The sequence below is a fragment of the Rhipicephalus microplus genome, chromosome 1 (genome assembly GCF_043290135.1).
Source record: "Rhipicephalus microplus isolate Deutch F79 chromosome 1, USDA_Rmic, whole genome shotgun sequence".
Taxonomy (NCBI): Eukaryota; Metazoa; Arthropoda; class Arachnida; order Ixodida; family Ixodidae; genus Rhipicephalus; species Rhipicephalus microplus.
Genome location: NC_134700.1, coordinates 266,058,706 through 266,084,527, shown reverse-complemented (window position 1 = coordinate 266,084,527; position 25,822 = coordinate 266,058,706). Strand labels below are relative to the sequence as shown.

Sequence of the window (25,822 nt, the reverse complement as noted above, 5' to 3'; positions counted from 1 at the left end):
ATATATATATATATATATATATATATATATATATATATATATAGAGAGAGAGAGAGAGAGAGAGAGAGAGAGAAAGTCCCAAGCGCTGATCCAAAAGCAGCACACGTGATACGATGTTTATCTTCCATGGCCAGGAATTCAACGATGGTCACGATGGTCAGGAACTCAGCGGAAACTTCAGTGGAGCTTGTGCAAGTGCACGATTCAACAACACCAAAAGTCGCATGGGAAAGCCAAAAAGCTTTTTAAATTTTAAGACGGTAGCAAACGCAATACTGACGTTTTTTCCGACAGGAAACTCAATGCACAGTGGACGAGGATATGATCGCGCGCGCGGCCAGCTGGCGGCCGGCTGGCGGCCAGAGCTACACCCGCCGCCCAGGCAACTGCCCTTCTCCCTCACACCGCAAGCCCGTGGAGCTGCGTAATCATTTTTATTTATTTTGTTTTTCTCATTTCAGTTAATGTAAGAGGGCGTCAAATTGCAACCGTGCAAATATGGTACAGAACTACTGATCACAGCAAAGTTCGGGGTGCACCCATTATGCACAGAAATAAAAAAAAATCCAATTTCTGGTGACCAACTGGCGGTGCGCCTATTATGCGAGTAAATATAGTATATCAGGAATCGCTGCGACTGAAACATTTGTGAGCCGCTATCGTTGCTTTCATCCAATGTGATTGCAAAAAGCAGGGCGTTTCAGAGCATGTATACATTTTCAGCATCTTTGCCTCTACCCGATGGCAGTTATCATATGTCTGCACCCATACCGCTTCACGTCCTCACACTTCGGGAACATTTTCTGAAACAACTGTCCGGCAAGTTGTGTTCCGCAAGAAATCCCACGAGTAGGCATTCGTGCGGATTGTACTGCCATCTCTACTCTTTTATAAAATTAAAAAAACTTGGCGATATTCAATGGTATGGTGACAAAAGTTTAGCGACGTGTGCTCTTCCACCACACCGAAACTGTCGCTGCCGTAAAGGCTTATGTACGTGCGTGGTTAAAAACAACACTGTGCAATGGCGGCTACACATTGAGAGACTCCAGATAGCATTCGTACAATCAGGAGATTAGGTCGAAATTCGGGAAAGTTGGCAGGCATGTACCACCATCTTTACTGTTTATATTTGCCAGACGAGTGCGAATGAAAACAGCGAATGCATTCGCATGACCAAGCAGAATCCCCCCCCCCCAAGAATCTTGCCAAATGATCTTTCACCTTTGGCAGGATTTTATGGTGCCGTGTTTTTATCGCAACTTCAACCACAAACATTTTTCGTAAGCAAATAAAAACTTTATGAACTGTTGAGCAGCATTCTTTTTGTTACAAAACAAACAAAACGGAACTTTTTTTGGTGAAATGAAAATAAAACCAATGCGCAAAACATTTTTCACCAACACCCTACAGATAAAGAATCAAAACCTACCACGCAGCAGATTTCTCGTAACAGCACGTATGATTAAAATACATATACACACATATAAGGAAATTCACGCAAAAATGCAGAAGTTTGGTTCTCCCTTCTTTTTCGTATTTTATTATCACACTAAAAAAAACTGCAAAGGAAAACTAATGAATAAAGAAAATTACAATGGGCAGGGGAGAAAGTTCTTCGGGTAAGTGCTGGGTGTGTGACAAAGCAGTCCCCGGGCTGGGTGGGCACGGAAAAAAAAAGGGAGCAATGCAACTGTGTCTCTCTCTCGTGTACGTGTTTGTGTGTGTGCAACAAACAGGAACTTTCATCAACTCTACACAAAACAATTTAAAACAAAGGAGGGCTTTGCGGCAGTCTTGGTCACAACGTGTGCTTCTGTCACGATTGTACGAAGCTGGCACTACCTGAACGACCCAGCAGTTTGTGGACAGGCTCTTCTGTTCACCCTCGTTTACGCTTCCAAATAATGAGACTGACAAGGGGGGGGAAAGAAAGGAACAGCGACCACCGAGACGCCATTACTTCTTTATGTACAGCCGAGAGCCTCCCATGTGCTCACCCGTCTTCTTTCGGTGGAGTGAACCAGCCTGAAAGCAGACAAGGAGAGACCAGAGAGAAGGCAGCTCATGAATTGAACAGTATCAGTCATTACAGAACAGCGACAGCCACTGTTGATGAACAAGTTTGTGCAAGCAATGAGAGTGAACTATTGAATTTGACAGCATGTTCATGCAGGTATAGTGCGGCTTCTGCAACAAGGCCTTACAAGGCCATCATTTTCACCCCACTGAATATAGTCCCTCCAGAGTTTGGATAGCAGTCTTGCTACTCCGCACACCCCTTGTTCAGCTGCCACGATTTGATGAGCTTCCAAATGAGATGTAGAACTGTTGTAGAATCCAGCGAGGTACTCTTGCAAACGAAATGCATTTTCAACACAGTCCCCTTGGTTTGACTAAATTCACAATAGAACAAAGCTTTCTGCCACAATTATGACCTTGCATTATTCAAGTTTAATTAGCACCCTCCTCCCCCCTGCCTCACTAATAAAGTCCCCCTGCCTCACTAATAAAGTGTCAGTCACACAGTTCCTGTCACACCTGCTCAAAAACAAGTGCTGCTATAACAGAACAACCTGCCGCAGTATGTATACAAATTAGGTCTGCAGATATACAAGAGCGACAGCTTTTTTACTTTGCACGTCAGCTGCGGACTGTAGGTGGACACACCATTCAGAGCTGCTGGCACAAACCTGGCCTTGGCCAAGTGCATTCTACAAGTTATTGAATTTGGAAGTACCCAGATTATACAGCTTTCAGAGAACCACACAAAATGGTTCTATAATCCTGGGATTGTATAATCGAAGAACTAAGATTAGAGGCAGCGACACTCGGCCTCGCCCAAAAAACGGGTGCAGACCGCCTGAATAAGCCCACAGCAAGACCTTGTGCTTCCTCTGCAAGGAAAGTAAATTAAGTTATTCTTGCCTGTGGCAGCTAATGGCAGCATTACTTGTTAGGGGGACGTGCAAGCAAATCTTTATTGTCAACTTTAAAAAGATAAAATCCAACCCACATCTTTCTAGCGATCAGCAGAGTCTTAAAAACTGCCTGGGCATAAAAACTAAACTGAAACCATGCTGCCAACAGACAGTGTCATTGCTATTACATAATGGCAACGGACCACGAGTTTGCGTCAAATGCTTTCATGCGTGACCGAGTTGTGCATGTTCAGATTCATTCGCTTGTGAAGTGAAACAAGTGATGTCCCGCTGTTATTATGAACGTTGACGTCAAGTGAAAGTTGTGAAAACAGCTGCATCATGCCCTTATGTGTGCGGAAACCTGTGACTGAGACGAGTGCGACAAAGGCAGATCAGCTGTATGTCGGCCAGGAAGAGTTTCCATGGACGACGAGACAACGCGAAAATATAAGCTCTTCGGCCGGCTGAAGCGAATCTGTGTGGATAGAGCTTTACTAGGTAACGACACCAGATATGCAAGCACGCGAACGAGGCTTATGTAAAAGAGCACGAACTACAGGAGAATAAATTTTCCATTCCAAGAAGACATCCTGTCCCTCTACTTTTCTAATCGTCAACCTAGGGGAATGCAAGCTTATACTTTGCACTCGTGAATATTTGGACGACGTTTGATTTAAGTAAAGGTGGTTTCTTTCTTTCGGACGAAGTTTGAAAGTCGTCGTAAGCTGCAGAGTGGGCGGAAAACCGCGTTGTATAACCAATTTTTTATGTGCAATACTTCTTTGGGGATTTTGCCGGAACCAAACCAATTTGTCATAAAATGCAGATCCTCCTGAAACTGGGGGACGTGTTATCGATGTTCCATCGTATGCAGTATTGCCGCCCTAATTTGATAAGCGACATTTCTTGCCCCAGCTGGATGATATACCACTCGAAACATTCCTTTGTTAGAGGCAACTTCAAGGTGACAATTAAAAAACTAAAGAAGCAAAGTCTGTGATGATTGCAGAAAGATAGTATATCATTGTTATCTTTCACTTCTATAATTGTAACATTATATCACTGTTCATGTGTTCACAGTGCATGCCATGCATACAATGACAAACATAACCATGAAAATGCTAGCGCAAGCAATGAAGAAAATAGTATGCAAGTAAGAATAAAAAAAATTTCTGGAATAGTGAACTCCTACCATTTTTTTCGTGAATCTGAACGAGCGACTTAAATGATGCCTGGGCACGGGATAAGCTGTACTGTGCCTGCAAAGAAAAGACCCAGTTGCATGTCAACCAGCTCAGCCAGTACACTGGTTCAGGAATCGGGAAATGAAAAGCATTGTAGACAGCAGTTATTTCCTGTCGCTTTTCTGACTTTTAAAGCACATGACTAGATTAGACTCAGTAAATGGGAACTGTTATTAAAATGAACAACTACCTCCAATACAAGGGAGCAACAGCCAAAATACAATTTGGAGCAATTTTCGGAGCAGCAAAATGTTACTTTTGGAGCACTAAAATCCAAATTTGGAGCAGGTTACGAAAAAAAACATGCATTTTTATCATGAAATACCAAATTTGGATAGTATAAAAAAAGGCTTGCATTTAGAAACAAAAAAAAAGATGTATAAACCATTCAAGTTCACCTAAATTGTGCAGTGTGAACATGACAACTGCTATTTCAATTAAACTAGTATTTTCAACCATCCCACTGAGCATTCAAACAATAATGAAGTCAATATTAGCACATGCTTGACCTGTCACATCATTTGACAGACACTGCAAATTTAAATATGGGTCTGCCAAGCTCACGATCATGAAATTTCGGAGATTTGTAAAACAATGTAGTAGGGGTGGTGAAAAAAAACCTGCCGCACAATTTAGTTTTTTTAGGAAAGCAGAAATGTCATATACTGCTCAAAATTATTGCCAGTAGCTTATTTATACACAGCGATTATATTGGTCCTCAGAATTCTGCGGCATACAAGCGCATGAGTAACTGAACAAAATGTGCAATGTCCAGAGACTAGCGCTAACTGCCCCTTCCAAATCTCAATACGATTTTTAAACCGGTGTACTGGGACGGAGGTGGCTTAAGCAGCATTCTCTGCAAGAGTTTGAACCAAAGCCAAGAAATTTTTTAACCGCTACACTTCCTTCCTCCCCCCCCCCCTTCCCCCCCCCCCCACCATAAAGTCCCACCTTTTTCCTTCTTTCACAAGAGCAGTTAGGTGCCGCTTCGGTTCCCTTGCAAGGCGCATTCGACCAGGTAAAATAACAACGGCGGGTGCCAGTTGGCACGGCGATGGTGCAGGTTACCTATCGCCAGGACCGCGACCGAGATGATGCAACTTCAAGGCAAACAAAATGTTCTGTGTGCCACTGCTAAGACAATCAACGCGGTTGCTGGCAACGCCGGTGTTCGCAGCATGACGAGCATGTTCGCACAAGGGAAGCACAGCATACGCTTTTAGCTTTAGTTCCTAACAAGCCATAGCCACGTTTTCAGGCTAGGTCCCGCGAAGCATTGGTGGCTACAACAATGGATTTTTGTCTTGAAGTTCCGTCGTCCTGTCAAAAGGTATATGCTGCAATAAACAGACCGATGAGCGCACAGCGTTGTTACTTTACCTGGTTATATTTTAAGTACATTCTAGGCACTAGAGTTGGAATCTGCGCGCTTTCACGAAGTGCACAAACTGCAGGTGGCCAACATGGCCAGCATTTCACGCCAAAATTAGTGCTCCTGAAAAAAAAAATTTGAGGCTGGCTGGGCATTCTGGCACAGCGTGGCGCAATTTCAGCAGATTTCACGGTTTTGGTGCAGCTCAGAGCAAATGTATCAAATTGGCGCAGCTGTTGAACCCCTGGATCATACCTTATTTCAGGATTCATTCACTGGCTTTTGAGCATGGTGCAGGCATTGGCAAATGCACATTGACTTTTAGAACGCTTTTATGGTATCATTCACTAACAGCCACTCTCTGTCACCGCACGAGTACACTTCTGAGAACTCAATAATTCCCTGGTCACAAGAGTAGAAATACCTTGGGGGTTATCTTATCACAGAACTTGCAATGGTCGCAGCATATTGATTATTCAAAGCACAGAAAAAATTGGGTTGCCTGCGTCGTACGTCATCTAAATCTCGAAAATGCACTAAGTTACTGTTGTATAAAACACTTATATGCCCTATCCTAAAATATGCGTCGTGTGTCTGGAAGCCGTATAAAACATGCGACATCAACAAAATTGAATCTGTTCAAAGAAGGACAGTTCGTTTTATTTGCTATCGCGATGATCGTAACTTTTCAACTTCATCAGCAATGAATTCTTTGAAACTCCCTCTTCTATCCACCAGATAGGGACATCGATTCTTTGAAGCTGTAGCACTCATTTCTTGTCACTTCATCTTGTCGACTATCTTCAGATGATTACTTCTCATATGCTAATACTCTTTCAACTAGACGTTAACACAGCCTCAACTTAAAGCCATTTTTACACACATGAACAGTTTCAAGAACAGTCATTTTCCTAGAGTTATTGAAAGGTGGAAGCGATTGCCTAATACCGTAATTACTCGAATCTAATGCGCACCTTTTTTCCGGTTAAGCGAGTTCATGAATCCCATGCGCGTTAGAATCGAGTACAAAAAAAATGAATACGGTCATTCTATTGCCATCGACATTTCCAAAATGGCCGCCCCCTACGTGCGTTGGCATGGCGCAACAGCCATTTCTGCCTATGTGTTTCCCATGTGCGGCACTTCGTACGTGTGCTGAGGTGTTCGTCATCTTGTAGTGCATTAGCATCGACGGCATGGAAGGGCCAACTCCAAAAACTCGATGAGTGCACCATGATGACTCTTAAAAGAAAAGTCATCACGTGTGCCGAAACGGACGGAAATAGGGCCGCATCACGGTCGTTCAGAGTTCCCGAAACGTTCATGCGGGACTGGCGGAAACAAAAGCAGAAGATTGACGACAGCAAAGATTCACGCAAAGGCTTCAGTGGACCACAGCAGGGTCGGTTTCCGCAAATTGAAGAGCTATGATTGCGGCGAGTATATGATTGAGCAGTGAGCGGCACAGCGGCCCGTGACGACAGAACTGCTCCAAGTGCGGGCTATGCAGTTAGCCTAAAAAAAAGGGCTGATGCGGAGCCAGTTTAAAGTGAGCAGGTGCTGGCTAAATAAATTAATGAAGAGGAAAGCCTTTTCCCTCCGAAGACGAACGGCCATATGCGAAAAGTTTCCGGAGGAGTACGATGAAAAGCTTCACTGTTTTCAGAGGTTCGTCCTAAACTCGCGGCACAACAACGGCTACCTGCTTGGGCAAATCGGGAATGCCGATCAGACGCCTCTTTACTTCGACATGCCTGGCACCACAACCGTCGGGAAGAAGGGGGTGAAGCAAGTTCCTGTGCTGACATCGGGCCACGGTAAAACTACAGTGACAGCAATGCTCCGTTGCACGTCAGATAGGCACAAGCTTCCCCCGTACCTCATATTTAAACGGAAGACGCTCTCGAAAGGAGTCGTTTTCCCGAGTGACGTGATCGTGCGGGCCAACGAGAAAAATGGGTGCACGTTGCAATCGATGTCTTGCTTTTTTTTTCGTCGTGGAAACCGGGTGCGCGTTACAATCCAGGGCGCGGTAAAATCGAGTAAATACGGCAGTATTTGCGAATTGTCGACGGACTTTGTTGATGATTGATTTATATGTGGGGTTTAACATCCCAAAAACCACCATATGATTACGAGACGCCGTAATGGAGAGCTTCGGAAATTTTGACCACCTGGGGTTCTTTAACATGCACCGAACTCTGAGCACACGGGCCTACAGCTTTGTCGAATTTGATAGATGTGCTGTTATAATACCATCATTTTTTTTCTTTTTGCTATGATGTCAACCTTGTAATCAGTGTAGTTTGTTCATGCTGGGGTTGAAGTTGGCTTCAGTCTTTTGGAGCAGCTTTGAGAGCAGCAATAATGCGGTTTTGGCACAGCCAGAAATTCAGCGGTTTTTATGAAGCATCAGTGTAGTTTGTTCATGCTGGGGTTGAAGTGGGCTTCAGTCTTTTGGAGCAGCTTTGAGAGCAGCAATAATGCGGTTTCGGCACAGCCAGAAATTCAGCGGTTTTTATGAAGCATGCAATGCTGATCAAGCGACCAGACTTACCCCAGATTGATATACAGTAGACTCCCAGTAAGCAGAAATCTGTTAAATGGAACTTCTGCTTAAATGAAACAACTGCTTCTGATTGGATTGGTTTCATCTCTGCGTACTGCACCCTAATTCACCTCTCAGTGAATGGAATTCCGGTTAAACAGAACACATTATCTCCGTGTTCTGGATGAGTAGGATGAGTACAGTTTCTTTCCTGTCTGTTGGCTTCTTTTCTTTGTTCTTAGAGCTCACCTGGACAACTTCGCCAACGGTGCCTAGCGCCCCGGGCGAACACCTACCTTCCGTTGCCTCTTCCGAACACTAGGATAAAGAGCAGTGCGCTGTGTTCACGCGTGGTCTTACTGCGCCAAACCGTGCCTTTTGAAGCCAATTCAAGCATAATTTGCCCTCGCTCTAGCAATTCGGCCCTACATTCACTGATCACGAGAGCGCGCAGCATAGCCTCAAGGAACAGTTTCCTTCTGCGCCATGTCGCCGTGACCTTTTTGCCCACGGAGACATGAGCACGGCACCGGTGTGTTGTACTTTCGCCCGTGGCGTGGATAAGCCTCTTTTGCTTTCCGGTCGCTTTTTGTCAGCAGACATTAAGGCTTATCACCACAACTTATTTGACAATTTCCCGTTTGCACTGGATAGCAAAGTACACTGCTGTAATTGCAGAAGGGTTGACAGGCGGGCTAGTTGGTACAAATCCATCACTGGTCACTGCTGTAATTATTGAGTGCAGAGAAACACATGAGCGCAAGGTTCATGATTCACCACGCAAGCAGGAGAGCTTCTGATTTGCTGTGTAAGCATGTGCTTTGGGTACGCCAGGATCATTGGGTGTCTGATTTACACCTGCCGAATGGCTCTGGATTCCTAAATGCTAGTGCTTTGGGGATAGATATTTGTTCTTTAGCTACCAGGTGGCTCGTAGATAGCCTAAACTATTTCATTTTAGTAAATGGCAGACAATACGTCATGCATGAAGCCACCAGCGTGCTCATGCGCTCTTGCATATCACATGGTTTCTGCACACAATTCATTGCATCACCTGCATAGCGTGTGCGCATTTCTGAAGGTAAAAAAAAAAAAAAAACAAGCATGCAGAACGACCATTCTTAAGGGGAGACACAAGTCTTGAAGGCCGAAAAATTTTCGAAAAATCGATTCCTTGAAGTATTTTTTTAAAGTAATGTATAGGGCCTGAAGAAGGCGTCCCTAAAATGCTATTGCCATGTAATGCATATATGTCGAGTAATTCGGTCTCAATGTCAGTTTCGTGACCAATTTACCTCGCGAAACCATCTCAAAAACGGTCATATTCGACGCCGTGGAGCCTGAGAACCACGCAAAGTAGCGTGGCCATTTTGGTCTCATTTGAAAATCCTATTCTTCTTTTGTCTGTTCCTAGCGGAAGAACACTTTTCACTTAGCAACAACGCAGCTATCACGAATAAAGAAAAACCAAATACTCGCACATCATTGGTGCATTTCTATCACGTGGGGCAGTTCCCGGTTCCCTATTGGATGTCAAACGATTCGTCTGCTAGACAGCGGTATCTAATACGCCATTTTGTAACGAGGCCTAAGCGACGGCTGTGCGATCGGTGCGATGGTAGGCGGTCATCGAAAGTTCCATACTGCTCATGCGTTCGAAAAGTGAAAACGGCGTCTGAGAGCGAAACCCTCTGCCGCCGAGAACACGGAGAAAGCTGGCTGTGACAACACTATTATGAACGCAGCTCCCGCTATCACGGACACAATAGCCGGAGTCAACGATTGCATGCGAGCCTGGCAGCATTTCCAAGAGAGATCAAGAATATGGCATCGCTGCGAAACTTGTGCTGACGTGTGATGAGTGCGGGAACTAAAATTTGTACGGAGCTCGCCGAGAACGGGAGAGGGGGATGCGGCACGCGGCCCGTTTGAGATCAACGTGCTCGCGGTTCGCGCCGCACAGCAAACGTACAAACTGCCTTGCTTTTTTTTTTTTTTTTTTTCACCCTGAATGTTTCACAGAGACGCAAAGACATATAAAAATTACGTGAAAGTGGGAATGATTCCTGTTTCGTAGAAGCCTGCCGCGCATGTTACTGACAACTGCGCAAGCACCGTCAAAACGTTGTATGCCGATCTGAACTATGGAAACATCTGGCACGTAATTAAAAAGCGCTCGAAGACTGATGACTACACTCCTGATGGCTTCTAGCATCATTAATGCATTGATTTACACCATTACTTGTTGAATATACATGCTCAACGTGTCCATAAACTTCTTTTCTCAATTTCTCATAACATTTTTCATAAAGTCCGAGGCCATTGCCCACAGTGTCTTTTGATCTAGTGGTTGGATTTTGTTGATTTTTATAATTTTTGCAGCGTTTGAAAGCTTATATATTGATGAGTGCAACAAGACCAAAACAGAATACTTTTATTAAGAACAGTAGTTTATTTAGAGATATAATTAAGTATCCGTTTCAAATTTCTGACGAGTCTACTTGTTAAGGCCATAAATATTGAACCAATGAAGCTAAAAATGAAATTATGGTTTCTTTGCCCTCTCTGTTCTTTACAAAACACTGCCATATCTGATTTGCAGCAATTTTTTATGAGAAAGCCGTCTAAATAGTGGGTAGAATGTAAGTTTATGGAAGAGTCAATATTTTGAAATCTGGAAGTGACAACTGAAACCTACTTGCGTATTTGTTTTCAGCTGTGAGAAATGCATATCACATGAAATTTTCAGCTCTAAATACTCCGAATTAAAAAAAAAACAATTTTTAAGACCCGTGTGAGGCGTCTGTGGACTGCTGGCGCACCGACTGGGGACTTAGAAAATAAAAGCCAAGCATTTAGTAGGGATTGATTGATTGATATGTGGGGTTTTACGTCCCAAAACCACCATATGATTATGAGAGACGCCGTAGTGGAGGACTCCGGAAATTTCAACCACCTGGGGTTCTTTAACGTGCACCCAAATCTGAGCACACAGGCCTACAACATTTCCGCCTCCATCGGAAATGCAGCCGCCGCAGCCGGGATTCGAACCCGCGACCTGCGGGTCAGCAGCCGAGTACCTTAGCCACTAGACCACCGCGGCGGGGCGAAGCATTTAGTAGGGAGTACTAGCATATTGTGTAGCCACTATGTGGCCTTGTTCATACACCCCGGAATTAAAAAAAACTTGTTTAGATGTATGATGGCCACTTAATCGACAGCTACGAGGAAAATGAAACCACTGGGGCACATTTTACACAGCTTGAAGTTCACTATTCCTGGAATCACTGCTGTTTCTGTTTGTTATAATTTTTACTATATTCTGTCATTGTAACATTAAAACGTTCAGAAATTGTACTTAGTACAAGGAATGATTCTAGGCAAAAATCGGGCACAATATAATTGGGTTTAATATGAGTGCTAAGAAATACTGAAGGGACATAAAAATCCTGCCTTTATACTTATGCAATGTTATGCCTCGGCTGTTTTTGTACACCCTTGATGCACAACACAATGGATGATAAAGTCCTCCTCCACGGACAGCTGATGATAGAGTGGGAGCAGCACATCATACAGCCTCTAATTAGTCTACAAGCTGCAAAACTGCACGCCAGCAGCTTACCTTGTTGCCACTGAACTGGATGCGGGCTTTGCCTTTGACCAGGGTGGCGGCTATTTGAAGGATGATGGCCTCGACGGTGTAGGCACTGCTCCAGCCTTGTCTCGTAAGCAGCTCCATGCAGATGGCACCACCGCCTAGCACGTAGCCACCGGTGATCATGGGATTGACAACACGGATGAAGGGTGGCTCAAACGGGTAGTTCTCTTTGAACAGTATGTTGAGCAAGATGTGGTCCTTGCCCTCCTTCTCCTTCAGTAGGGTCAGGTCACTGTGCAGTGGCGAGTCAGAGTCCACTATGCGTAGCATCACATTCCACTCATACAGGCTGTCATTCACCAGCTCCACACAGAAGACGCCCCGCCGGTAGCTTTCCGACCGGTACACCTGCGCCACAAAACAGACACCTTAGAAATGTCTCACAGTTGCCAGGTTACTGAAATAAGCACGCTGTAAATAAGTAGAAGCGAAAGAGCGCATGTCCATGAGAAGATATTTTAAAAATATTTTGTTTAGATCTGCAAAGATTCGAAGCCTTTGAGCTCATTTTTTTTTTAAGTATTTTAAGTATTTTGGCCAACTACATCTTGTGGTTCACATCTGTAGCTGCAAGAACATACGCACACACACAGAACCACAGGTTACTTCATCCAGAATTCCCAACACAAGACCGAGACACTTCAGAGTCGTGTTAGAGTGTCGACAAATCCCGCGCAATGGCGGTGGGCTAGCCTCAATTTCTACAGAGTGAAGCAGATGAAGATGACCGCGACGAACAAGAAGACGAAGACTGCGCACGTTGGATTGTGACCATCATTTTCTGTTCGTGGCTCACAGACTCACAGCTGCACTAACCAGCTCTGCTGTTGACGACTTCTCAGTAATAATGCCCACCTCTCGAAGCTCCTTCATAAGCCTGTCGGTGGCCTGCACCGAGCCAGAGACAGAACCACGCAGGTAGTCTTGCCGTTGGTTCTGCCGCAGCCGCTCTAGTGTTGCATGGTTCTCTACACTCAAGTCGTCCTCCTTGCTCTTCTCCGAGGACCTGCATCATTGGCATACACAAAAATCAGAGGTGCGACAGCTAAAATGACATTTGGAGCAATTTTCGGAGCTGCGAAATGCTACTTTTGGAGCAGGTTAAGGGAAAAAATTTTCTTATGAAAGACCAAATTTGGAGCAGCACGAAAAAAAGGCTTACATTTAAAGCACAAAACATTCAAGCCACCTAAATCGCGCATAAAGAACATGAGCACTGCTATTTCAATAAATAGTAGTACTCTGAATTACCCCACTGAGCAAAAAATGAAGTCCACATTAGCATTTCCCGTGTCTACGGAATCCTTTGACAGACTCTGCGAATTCAAATGTGGCTCTGCCAAGCTGGTTACTTCTGAAATTCAGGAGATTAGAGAAACCCAGAAGTAGGGATGGTGAAAGAAAAACTGGCACACAAGGTCTTCCTTTCTTAGGGAGGGAGGAGGGAGCAGCAGAAGCGTCATTTGCTGCTCCAAATGATTGCCAGCCACTCTTTTAGACGCCAGCAATCACACTAGTATTTACAATTATGCAGCACATACAATGCACGCATGATTACTTTAACAAAATGTGTTGCATTCCAAGACTAATGCTAACAGCCCCTTTCAAATCACAAGACACTTTTCCATAGGACACTAGAGAACTGCGGTGAAGGCAGAAAAACAAGACCAAGAAATTTTCGAACTGCTACACCCTCCCAACCCCCCCTTTTTTCGTTGACGGTGGAGTTAGGTGTAGAGCCGAACTTCTCGGCTTGCTTTCAAGGCGTGTTCGACCCCATGAAGTATTAACGGCGTGCACTTGTTGGCCCGGCGACAGATATCTATCACCGGGATGACGCAGCATCAAGTCAGAGAAATGATTTATGTGTCGTTGTTATGGCAACAAATGGGTGGCTGGCAATGACGGGGTTTGCAAAAAGTCGACCTTGTTTGCGAGCGAAAAACACGGCATACGTTCTTAACATGCCATAACCGCATTTGCGGACTGGGAACTTCGTCTTTCCCGTGTACCGTTGATGGCAGCGGCAACGCTTTTTTTTTTTTTTTTTTTTTTTCGCTTCATGTTTCATCGACCCGCTGATAGGTATCTGCTATGGTCCGTGGACTGATGGGCGCATTGGCAAGTCTGCGAGCCGATGGGAGCGGCGTTGTTACTTCATCTTATAGTGCTTTATCTGGTCGATCGCCATTTGCAAGTGTCCTCCCGTAACGAGTATATAACTTGCATTGTGTTTTAAGGTTACGGCCTACCTAGGTTTGATTGATTATGCTAAGTGCAGGTGGCCAATAGGGCCTCCGTTTCCCGCTAAATTTAACACACGAGATAATCTTGAGGATGGTTAGGCATTTTGGATCAGCATGGCGCAATTTCAGCAAATTTCGTGGTTTTAGGACAGCTCGGCGCAACGAAGAGGAATTGTATCGAATCGGCACAGCGGTTGCACCCCTGAAACATGCACAGGGTCACCAACAACTCTGGGTACAAAGGTACAATGTTCATAAATTCCTTGCTGAAGTACTCGAAAGTAATTTTCATAAAAGCCATCTATTCTACAAGATGTCCAAACATAGACATGGATCTTACACACACACAGAAGCAGCATTCACATTACCATAAATCAGGCAATGAAGAAAGTTGCCGATTACAAGAAGCCCCTTTATTCAGCCTTCATAAACAGCAGAAATGCATTGGACTCAGTAGAGATATTTGCAGGCTTAAAAAAGCTAAATTGACTAGGATTGCCTAAATCCTGTATTAATACCTCAAATTGGTGCTACACAAAATTTTGCGTGCGAGATTCTCGTGAACATGTGTATATCTGCAAAACATGAAAAGCGAATATAGCTTGAAAGGTATTATACATAAATTTTGAAGTTTGTGTGTATGGTCAGGCCTTGCGGTATTGAAGCCCTCAAAAGTGACTCGATTCTTTCCCGCCATCAGGCATGCCTAAAGCCAGTTTGCAAAAAAGTAAAAAAAGTAAAGCGCTGGCACGGCTTGCTGCTATAATACTGGGCTGGCAGGCAGGGGACCCAGCTTCAAATTCCATTGTGCCCTTGGTGGTCTTCATTTACCGAGTTTTGTTCCTATTCCGCACCATATTGGTTACGATATTGGTTACAGGTTACCGGTGGCGGCAGACTAAAGGGCATGCGACCCTTGTGATCAAATGAGAGCTTTTCCAGTACAAGCAAATTGACGAATGCAGCCGAGAGGTGTACTGACCCCGTGTCATCATCTATTTCCATTGGCATGTCATCATCAACATCTGTTTCATCCTCCTCCTCCGAGTGCTGTTGGGGTGCTTGTAGCAGGTCGGGTAAGTTGCTAGCATCAGATTGCTGCATGTAACAAAGACTTGCATTGTACATCACATCCTCATTCTGGATTTGGTAAATTAAACAACATGCAATTTCCCAGCCATCCTTTACATCTGCAGGTGTAGGAGAAAAAATCTATATTTGTCGAGGTATTCGTGCAGCCCTAAAATACAATATTTTAATTTGTGCAATAAGCCCACACTTATGCCCACACAACCTGAAGCACATAATGTGGTGCAAATGCTTTAGAACCATATCCACGATTAAACTTGAGCAACTACTGCATCAAGCAGTAGACTACAAGCACAGTAAAAACATTCTGCTGCTTCAGCATGTTTCTACTGCTACAGAAAAAATGGTCTGTTGTATATCATACATCATTGCTATGAAAATGATGAAAGGTTAGTTTTCCCAAAAAAACAAAGCTCCCACCGTGGTAGCTGAACAGGTAAACCTTTGCACTGCTAAGCTTAGGGTGTATGTAGGTTCAATTCCCAGCCATGCTGATCATATTTTGATGGAAGTGAAATGCGATAAGTGCATCTTAAGGAACCCAGGTGGTTGAAATCATACGAAGCCCTCCACTACGGCACCTTTCTTAGCCTGAACCACTTTGGGACATAAAAGTCGCAAGCCAACCAAGCAAGAGATAAAGCAGTGGCAGTGACAGCAAAGTATTATACGATTACATTACATAAGGTTCGCAGTATTAGCAACAGTATAAACTGCGGCACACACACCTGCCGAGTGAACAAATGCAGTCGCAGGCATGCAAAGACAACCATTACAGATTTGCCCGTAGAATGTGGCATGAAGGAAATGGGCACGCAAGACAACGGAAGGGACAAAGCACAGTCGCCCTGCAAGCCCCAGGTGCTATACTGCAAGCTTCACAGTAGTGATAGCCCAAGAGCGTGCTCTGTTAGGACTTCACTGGATGAGGACTTGATGCCAAATGCAGGCCTCATGAGATTCACCGGAGAGCACACATCATTCTCCCGAAAATAAGTGTTTCAGACTGCCACTTGCTTAACCACTTGCTTTACACTTAACACTTAACCACTTGCTTTACACTGTGCCATGCCTGCAAAATTTGCATCACTATAACACTAAGCACACAGTAGCAAGTGTGCATAAAGTTCCCAGCCATCTCAGCTTGCCTAGTGGGCTAGTGCTTTTCTTCGCACTTAAGTTTTTACACGGAACAATCCAGCGGTACGTGCACACTATGAAAATGCAGTAGGGTATGCATAGGGGCTCATGATCAGGAGTAGAAAAATAGCGCAGAAGTGACAGGATGAAGAAAAGAAACAGACCAGGGAACTGTGATGTGACCACTGCAGATGAAAATGCAGCTCCAATGTCTACAAAATTGATATAAAATGTGGCCTCATTTCCTTGATCACATGCATTTACTGCAATTGAAAGTTGGCCGAGTTGGTTTGGATTGATACTTGCAAAGCACGACAGGATTGCCACAAAGGAAAGTGTGTCCTGCGTTTTTGTTCTGTCTGTCTGTCCGTCTCTCTCTCTCTCTCTCTCTCTCTCTCTCTCTGTGTGTGTGTGTGTGTGTGTGTGCGAGTGTGAGTGTGAGTGTGTGTGTGTGTGTGCGCGTGCGTGTGTGTGCTTTTCAAGTATTAATCATGCGTACTGTTTTGTACATACGTTACCTTAGAGCACTGCCGTTATTATTAACCTTAATAAGTGTCATCGAGCTTGTGGCTTTAAACATTCTTGCAATGGTGCTGTGCAAGTGTGTGAGTAATCACATCACAAATTCAGTAAGGCGGACAAGTCTGTACATCAGCATTATCCCCAGAAGCTATTGCATTGATGACATGTTGATTAAAAGAATAAATTTGCAAAACCATACGTGAAAGCGGTCCGCGATCCTACCCTTATCCTTCGAATCCTTCGAAACACCAATTAGGTGTCGAATCCTTCAAAACCCCAATTTAGTTTTTCAACCATTCATTTATAATGCTCTTAATACATCACCTTAGTACATAAAAAAAGGAGATGACAAGGACTGAAAGAATTACAGGTCGATCAGCTTGCTCTTCGTAGTATAGAAGCTATATACAAAGGTAATTGCTACAGAATTAGAACAACATTAGAATTCAATCAACCCAAGGAACAAGCAGGATTTCGAACAGGCTACTCAACAATTGACCACATTCATAATATCAATCAGGTAATAGAGAAATGCTCCGAATATAGCCAACCACTATACATAGCCTTCATAGATTACGACAACGCGCTTGATTCAATAGAAATATCAACAGTCATGCAGACAGTGCGGAATCAGGGCATCGACGAAGCATAAATAAACATTCTAAAAGAAATCTACAGAGGATCAACTGCCACCATAGTGCTCCATAAAGAAAGTGACAGAATTTCAATCAAGAAGGGTGTAAGGCAGGGGGATACTATCTCCCTGATGCTATTTACCGCGTGCTTACAGGAGGTATCAGTGGCCTTCAATGAAGAGTACCTTAGTAACCTGCGCTTTGCCGATGACATTGCATTGCTGAGTAACTCGGGGGACAAATTGCAGCTCATGATTACTGAATTAGACAAGAAGAGCAGAAAGAGTAGGCCTGATATCAGGGGTGGAAGCAGGCTTCAGTCTTTTGAAGCAGCTTTGGGAGCAGGCATATTACGGTTTTAGAGCAGATTTGGAGCAGTAAAAGGGAAGTTTTTGAGCAGCTCTGAAGCACCAAAAGATGTATTTTGGAGCATCAAAATTTAGTTTTGGAGCAGATTTCTGGGGTCACACATCATAGTTCATTAGAATTTTCGCTTTCTCAAAAAACCAAAAAATTTTAGTGGTTTTTACTAAGCATTCAATGCTGATCAAGTGACCAGACTTACCCCAGACTTAAAAATATATTAAACCTTACAACATCAACGCTGAAAGCACAGCAACTCAAAGAAAAAACATAAGGGGCACCTTGGACAGCTACCAGACCTCAGACGAAAGAAAAAAAATTAATGTTAAAATGTGGCAATGTTCAAGATGTGAATAAAACACTGCATCCAACATGAACAGCAAGTCAATTAGACTAGAGATGAACTAATAAAAGCTATTTTCACGCTAAACCGAAAGGGCTCTATAAAAATGAGTGTAAAGAATTTATTTTTTGGTCATTGAAGTGCTACGGCCAACATGAGAACCGCAAAGAAATTTAGATGGGCTCGCGGCGCCATTAGGAAGTTTTAGAATAACGTTTGCAGGTGGTGCGAGCATAGCTAGCGTCATACGAGTTCTAGAATATCGTTTGCCCTCCTACAAACCACAATGCACAATCGCAGTGGCACCGTAGCCTCGAAACCAGCGTTTCCGGGCCGCACGCACCGCCCGCTATTTCAGATTTTCTGCGGCGGGCCACAAATGGAAACGGCTACTCGCATTAGGACGAATGCACAGTGACCGCACCGCAAGGGTTCGTGGTGCCCTATATGCTATTCAAAAACTCCCTATTGCTAGGAAATTAAGTGGTTTTTTTTTTATTACAATATGAACTATATGGACACTCAACGGGTTTTTGCCATCACCGCCATGTTCTGCATGATCTACAAGTTGGTAACATTCCCTGCCCATCGTACGTTCTACCCACACGTAAGATTGCGCAAGCTGGGGTGGTTAAAGCAGAGATTAAACGAGGCAGCCGATCTTCATCGCTCGCTCGGAGGGCGGCGCATGCAATAGTATCCCACCGCACGTTACACCTGCCGTCGAATGCTCAAGCAGAGATAAAACATGCCGCCCGCCTTGAACGGGCAAGAAAAAAGCCCCGGGTGTGCTCGAGCAGCAGCGGTGAACTTAGATTCTAAGGCATGGTTGCAATAAGCTGGCCGTCGCGCTATCGGCAAGCATCAGCGCGGCTCGTAAACCCTTCTACATGGCGAGCTCTCAACAGGAAGAGATTGTGCAATAAAAGCATTTCTCACAGGAACGCCCGTCCTTATTCTCTTACACCAGCGTTTTGTAAGTGTTGCGATGTCGGATCCAAAAGAATTAGCTTTCAGCCTTCGTATTTTCACGCGGTCATGATGTTGACGAAGGCATCAGCCGCTGTTTTCATGAGTGAACTTTTCATCGGTGAACCTGTGCCCGGAAATTGAAACTTCACTCTACGAGCAATACGAGCTGTAGATTGATAACAGTAAAACAGAGCGTCGGCAATCGATAATCAACCAAGCAGCAAAGCGCGCCGGCATTTATACATGTGCCATCAAAGATTCCAGTGTTATCGCTAGCGGCCGCTAAGTTCCAGAACTCTAATGTACGCGTTGTGCGCGTAATCTCATCGGAAAGCTCTAAGATTATCTAGATTGTTCCCAGTCATTCGGGCGCGGTTTGCGCAAGGCAGCGTTACACGCGTAATTGTGTGGTAGCAAAAATAGAAAGGAGCGCGTGCGATATTAACATTACAACATTACAAATTCTTGCTATTGCAGTCATCGCTTTGTCGGTGAAACTGATATTTAGTTTTTTTTCTTTTTCAGTTTATATGATTCGGCTAAGAGCTTTGCTGTTCAAACATATATAGAGTCGCATAATGAGGTATGCACACAAACGTCACTTTAACAAGATTCATGCATGAACCGAAATACGACCCGACTAGTGAAACGGAACCAATAGACGTGACCAAACCAATTTGATATGGACGTGGTTGCGTCCTTAGTGTAGCACACGGGTGGTTCTCGGTCAATGATAAAACTCAACGAAATGTGGCGTTGCACGTGGAAATTGCCGGTTGGACGCAGCAGGTCAAATTGGTGCAAAATGGCGTAAATGGCGCAGCACTTTCACCCCTGGATATGCACAAAACGAAAGTAATGTACGACAACATCGGAAGAGAACAGCACTTCGAGATAGGTAATAGTGAACTTGAAGTTGTAAAAGCTACGTCTACTTAGGGAAGGTAATAACAGTGGAGTCGAACCACGATACTGAAGAAACTAGAAGAATCAGAATAGGGTGAAGCACATTCCGCAAGCCCTTTCAAATCATGAATGTTAGATTACCACTAGCCCTCAAGAGGAAGGTATATAATAGCTGCATCTTGCCAGTATTTACCTACGAAGCAGAAACCTGGAGGCTTACAAAGAGGGTTCAGCTTAAATTGAGGACCATGCAGTGAGCGATGGAAAGTAAAATGATAGCTGTAACCTTAAAAGACAAGAAGAGAGCAGAGTGGATCAGGGAACAAACCGGGGTTAAGGATATCGTAGTAGAAATTAAGAATAAATGGACATGGGCCGAGCATGTAGCGTGTAGGCAAGATAACCGCTGGTCATCAAGGATAACCGACCGGATTCCCAGAGAAGGCAAGCGGGTTAGGGGGAGACAAAGTTAGGTGGGCAGATGATATAATTAGAACGTTTGTGGCTATAAAATGGCAGCAGCAAGCACAGGACTGAGTTGACTGAAAAATCATAAGAGAGGCTTTTGTCCTGCAGTGGACGTAGTCGGGCTGATGATGATGAATGCTCTTTTGAAACAAAAACGTCAACCCTAAGGCACATCTATATTGCCCTGTTAGGTGAACTGCACTACTAGCAACTCCCACATGCACTTGTGAGAGCTTTCATCAGCAATGTTTTTGAGAAAACAATAGTCACATCTAAACAGGCAAGAACTACCTTACCTGGAAGTATTCCAGTGTCTCCAACTCTGCTGGTTCTGGTAAGCTGTGGACTTTACACAGTTCAGTGACTAATATCTTCACCTGTTGAAGAAGCTATAAACAGGAACAAAAAAAAGAAATTAAGATCACATCTTCAGGAACTCCACTGCTTTCATGAGAAAACGCTCCAAGAGGACGTCACTGAAAAAACAGCCATTTGACTTTTTGTCCTACAGAAAAACTGCGGGGGAGAATTAACTAGTAAAAATGCCCTGTAAGTTCTCGCAATTCCCCTACGTATATCCAAGCTGCCGAAAAGTAAACAAAAATTATTTGAAGCAGCAAGACCAGACACAATTCAACACTAAGGTATGAATATTTGCCTATTGCCTGCTTTGCATTTAAGCCTATTTTTAAAAAATGCAGCAGAAAACAGGTAAAATTATTCAGTATTCATTTACAAAAAAAAATAGACATGCTTTATGCTGCCCTCACTAGTGCAGTGGCTGCCATAAGCAAACCAATTTATCACCTGGCTCACTATTTCAGCATGCTTTAGATTAGAATGAAAAGTTCACTGCAGCAGTTCACGACACAGATGCCTGCAGAAACCAATAACAGCATACCATAAACACGATAATCAGCACCTATTTTTATTTATCACAAAAGTTTTTGTAAAAGCACTCTGAACATGTGTTCTACACAAACTAACTAGTCCACTATACTTGCGGACAACATTTCCTGGCAATGAAGGGAAGGCTACAGAGCCAAAGTGGACATATGCCACCGCTGAATTGCATACACGTTTTCCACGTGAAAATCATAAAAGCTACATTATCTTATGCAGAATACTATTTATAAAAATATATAACTTACACCAAAATGTTCATATTTGTTTTACTTCATGCAGTGTCATTTCACATTTTCGCAAGTGTGAAAAAGCGTCTTCAGGTGAGCACTCTTCTGACGGTTTGCCAAAAGAGCTTGTGACCAATTTCATTCACAAATGTCTGTTGAAGACCTAGCAAATGGTATCCAGTGCTTTTTGAACACAGCCGCTATTTGAAACACGAGCTGAAACAGGCTGCCTAGTGGAGCAGCACATGTGCAGTAGCTCCACCCCGTAACCTTTCCTTCATTGCAAAGAAAAGTTTATGACAAGTGTAGCTTATGGCGGCTCCAGAAAGCACTGACTAATGCGCTGTAGTCGAACAGTGTAGAGGTTTATACACAAAGCAGCCACTGACAATCTGTGACCAAATGCAACAAGAATAGATGCTTAATAGATATTAACATTAGATATCTAATAGATACATCAACACTAATGCATACCATAAGTATACAACCACAATGCAAAGCATTCATACAGTGGAAGCCAGTATGATGGTGTAGCTGGCAATAAAATATTTGAACACAAAAGTAAAAAAAAAAGTGCAGAACAAAGAAATGGCATTTACACTTTTCTACCATGTTCAGGACGTTCGAGGAGCCTTTCTTGTCTACAACAATATTGACAGCAAAAGTTAAAGACAACACAGATGATAACGGGATATGGTAGCAAGCTGTTTCAAGCCATGCATGTTTGTTGTCTACCAGTTCAAATCTGGGAGCTGCTTTTTGTTCAATCTTCAAATCTGTGTACATCGCAAAACACTATGCTCTGCACACTGACTATTCAAGGAACAAAGGTCGATTCCCCCCCCCCCCCCCCCCTTATCAAGAACACTGTTTTCAGTAATTATGGAACCCTAGTTTTGTCATCCAGCAAACAGGCAGGCACAGATAAAATGATTATGTTGTGTATAACTTAATGCACAAGGCAAAAAACAAGCAGACAAATTTTTTCTCAAATATAAGGTAAATACAAATGCATCATGCACTGAATGAAAATTGACCAATTAGTGCACATCATGAAATATGGAATTTACCCCTGAAGAGAGCACTGGCATGACACTGTTGGGGTTTGCATTTCAAATATGTGAAGCTCCAAATTATACTTGCCTCTCTAGCAAGTGTCTATATTTTAACACTCCCAGAGGTGGATGTACCACAGCGTACCAATACAGTGATTCATCGCACTGCTGGCATTACTGTAGCTACAATAAAACCATACTGGTTAATTATAATGAACCTTCAATGTAGTGCTCAGCTTCCCTGCAGCAAAGAGCTTGGCAACTCTTTAGTGCAGAAATGCATAGGAAGTCACCCTACTGCAAACAGACGACGAACATATTGAAATTGGGCAGTCTGCTTATGGCCACATGCGGGAATTGGCGCATATCCCATGACACATACCAGCGAGAAACACCGACAAAGCAGAATACTAACCTGGTTGTCTCGACCTGCTGTGTTAGTAAGAAGCTCAACAATGTTCGTAATGCTTGGGTCCTCAGTATCCGAGAACCAGACTGGTGGAGTTGAGGGGTACGTCTCCTGCAATTGTTACGTTACACAATGGTCAAGGAAGCGGCTTCACGCAAGACCAACTTTTTTTTTCCTCGGCAATTGAGGTTCGTTATAGCGTTACCGCGTCACTGGTGTTGAATGAAGTCAATGATGCTTCAAACTAACTATCGCCCCGACGCCGCTAACGCCTCTTTTTTTGTTTTCTCGTACGCTGTTGGTCAGAAACACACACACCGACAGGCGGATCATACGCACGTACTGCACCCAATAACAAACGCGGCCGCTCACACAAATGTCCGCGCATACCAACGGCGATAGGAGCGGTGAACAAAGAAAACCGAAAGGGAGTCAACACTCCTACTGCGACGTTCCACGAAAGTCGTCGTTCGGGGCGACGCTCCTCGCACGGAAGCGTCCAGCAGGCATCGGCTGGCAGGATTCTTTTTCTCTTTTTATTTTTTTCGCTCGGTCCATCTACGCGCTCCTTTTTTTAGACTTCTGTTTCCGCCTCAAAACACACCTTCACCGCGAAAATAAACGCTGGTTTGGAGGGACAACGCGGTGTTTGGTTAGTTCAACGAGATACGTTCCATGAAATGCGGGATACGCCCGCAAGTTCGTGCCTCCAGCGGGCCAGTTTTATGTTGCGGGCGTCGTAGCCATGGTTCGCGTGGAGGCATAGGTTTCCCCGAACCGGGTTGAAAGACTACAATGAATTAGACGCTTCATCGAAGCCCGTATGTGCACAAACGTCTTCATTAGCGTCGAAAGCTGTTGCACGACGCATTGGCGCAGCCCTAGCTGCGTGCCCAAAAACGACAGCGTTTGTGGCGCGCCAGCGGTGGCAACAATACAGATCCCGAGCGCGCCCCGTATTCCGGACTCCTTTCGGCACACGATGAGAGCTCGAGTTGAAGCTATGCAGCATGCAACGACACAATAACGCCGTTCTTAAGGCAGGCGAAAGTGTCAAAATAACGTGCACCGCTAGACGCAGGATTTCACTCGTAAACAATACTCTTGTTCAAGGTCTTGGCCTACTTAGAAAAGAAAAGCCACTCAGCTGTTAGCGAAAGTGGCCGGTTACAACACACGGAAACGTCTCTAACTAATGCCCACAGCAACCACACGATCCTTAACTCGAAGTAGTACTCACTGTGATGTTGGCGTGTATTTCGATTTTCTTCCCATTGCGGCCGATAAATCTGCAAGTGAGTTCATCCACTGACGCAGCCACAACTTGGAATCGTTCGTGGTTCTTCGGGAACGAAGCTTCCAATGCCCGGATATCTTGCTTGAGACTGTTTAGGCAGGCCATTTTATCACCTCAGGAACATGACAACGTCTGTAGCTGGATCGCGAATTCGAAGAATGGAACTTCAAGGGACTGACTTTTGACACATCCTACCCACTTAGACAATATGGCGGACTCTAGTAAAATCACAGAATGCGCCTGCGCACAGCAGCGCACTCTCAAGCCCAGTTTCCCCACTGACCGTGTGAAGAACGGCGAGAACGGCACGAAGCAAACAAGATTGAAAGCTAGGGCGTTGAGGGCGTGGGGGTTTGCACACTAAGATTTTGTTTTTCAGCGCATGTGCTCTTTGTTCCGGCATTCCATCAGTTTGCGTGTGCGCTTTCCATTTCGCTCTTTCCGGAAGAGTCGTATCGAGTTGACGGAACGAAACTGGCGAATTGAAATTGTTGCGAAGACAGTGGGAGCGCTGTTATCAATTTATGTACCAGTGTACCAGGCAGCTTATGAGAACGACAGCAACATCGGCCGCGAGTGCTATCTTGAAATGACTAAGAAACCGCAACTTGTTCTAGCAAATTCGGTGATCTAAAGTAATCGATTGCGATATCATGCGATACAAATGAGTTCGGAAGTAAAGACAAGACAAATGTGTTATTCCGTGGCATAGCCTCATGTCGTCTTCTATTATTAGAATGAATATGCGCGTAAATTCAGTTTATGTAGATGTAGGTCCTAAATGTTTGGCTTACACCCACCCTAAGGGATTGGCCAAGAATCGGGTAGCTTAAAAAATATATGGAGCATTCGTACAACGCTGGCGGCAGCTGTGTAATGCAAGTGCCTATTAAACAGGTTAAGATGTTCGAAAAAGGTGTCATACATGTGGCTGTTCACATTGTCAACCGGTTTTATCTACTATATAACGGCCCCGTCATTGTTAAAGAACCTTTAAAAAATACTGTTTTCGATTTCTTTGTTCATAGAGGGGTTCCTTTGGCCCATTAGAGCTTACGCGAGAACTACTGATTAGATTTTATTTAATTACACAGGTTTAATTAAATTCAATAGATAACAAAATGTGCAAAATTTCATAAAGTTTCATGAATTTTTTTCAGAAGTTATGACTCTGTACCTTACAAAGTACGCTGGGCTCTCGACATAGAAACGGGAAAGCTCCTTTTATGGAAGAATAGAGGGACTTGCCTAACAAATATCAAAGTCATTTTGGCCCATGCTACTTTTCGAAGGACCAGTACTTTATGAAAAGCATAATGCCACAGTATCAAAACACCATTTCGATCTATTGTGGCAGACCTCAATTGTTTTCCTAGCTTATTGTGGAAATGTGCCATATAGATTGAAGGCAGATTTCTTGACATTTCTGTTGGGTATAACAAGAATAAACTGTCGTTTTGTCAGCATAGGAACTATGCTGTTGCCTTTGGCCTTT

At 44.0% G+C, this 25,822-nt stretch overlaps 1 protein-coding gene across 1 annotated transcript; it reads right to left on the bottom strand.

The window, feature by feature from the left end:
• Nucleotides 1-1,515: 1,515 nt before the first annotated feature.
• LOC119187816 (ubiquitin-conjugating enzyme E2 Q2) lies at nt 1,516-24,566 on the bottom strand. The gene is made up of 8 exons (XM_037435907.2): nt 24,271-24,566; nt 23,037-23,141; nt 20,730-20,822; nt 14,978-15,093; nt 12,605-12,755; nt 11,714-12,097; nt 4,117-4,183; nt 1,516-2,028 (listed from the first exon to the last, which is right to left on the bottom strand). The coding sequence occupies exons 1-8, from the start codon at nt 24,430-24,432 to the stop codon at nt 1,997-1,999; spliced, it is 1,110 nt and encodes a 369-aa protein (XP_037291804.1). The 5' UTR covers nt 24,433-24,566; the 3' UTR covers nt 1,516-1,996.
• Between the last annotated feature and the right edge of the window lie 1,256 nt (nt 24,567-25,822).

What these genes read in the sequence shown, in the direction of transcription:
- LOC119187816 (XM_037435907.2), bottom strand. Translation starts at nt 24,432, where the DNA reads ATGGCCTGCCTAAACAGTCTCAAGCAAGATATCCGGGCATTGGAAGCT. An exon ending in AAATACACGCCAACATCACA is followed by an intron (nt 23,142 to 24,270) that starts GTGAGTACTACT and finishes TAACAATTGCAG; the next exon opens with GAGACGTACCCCTCAACTCC. An exon ending in TTATGAAGGAGCTTCGAGAG is followed by an intron (nt 12,098 to 12,604) that starts GTGGGCATTATT and finishes TTTGTGGCGCAG; the next exon opens with GTGTACCGGTCGGAAAGCTA.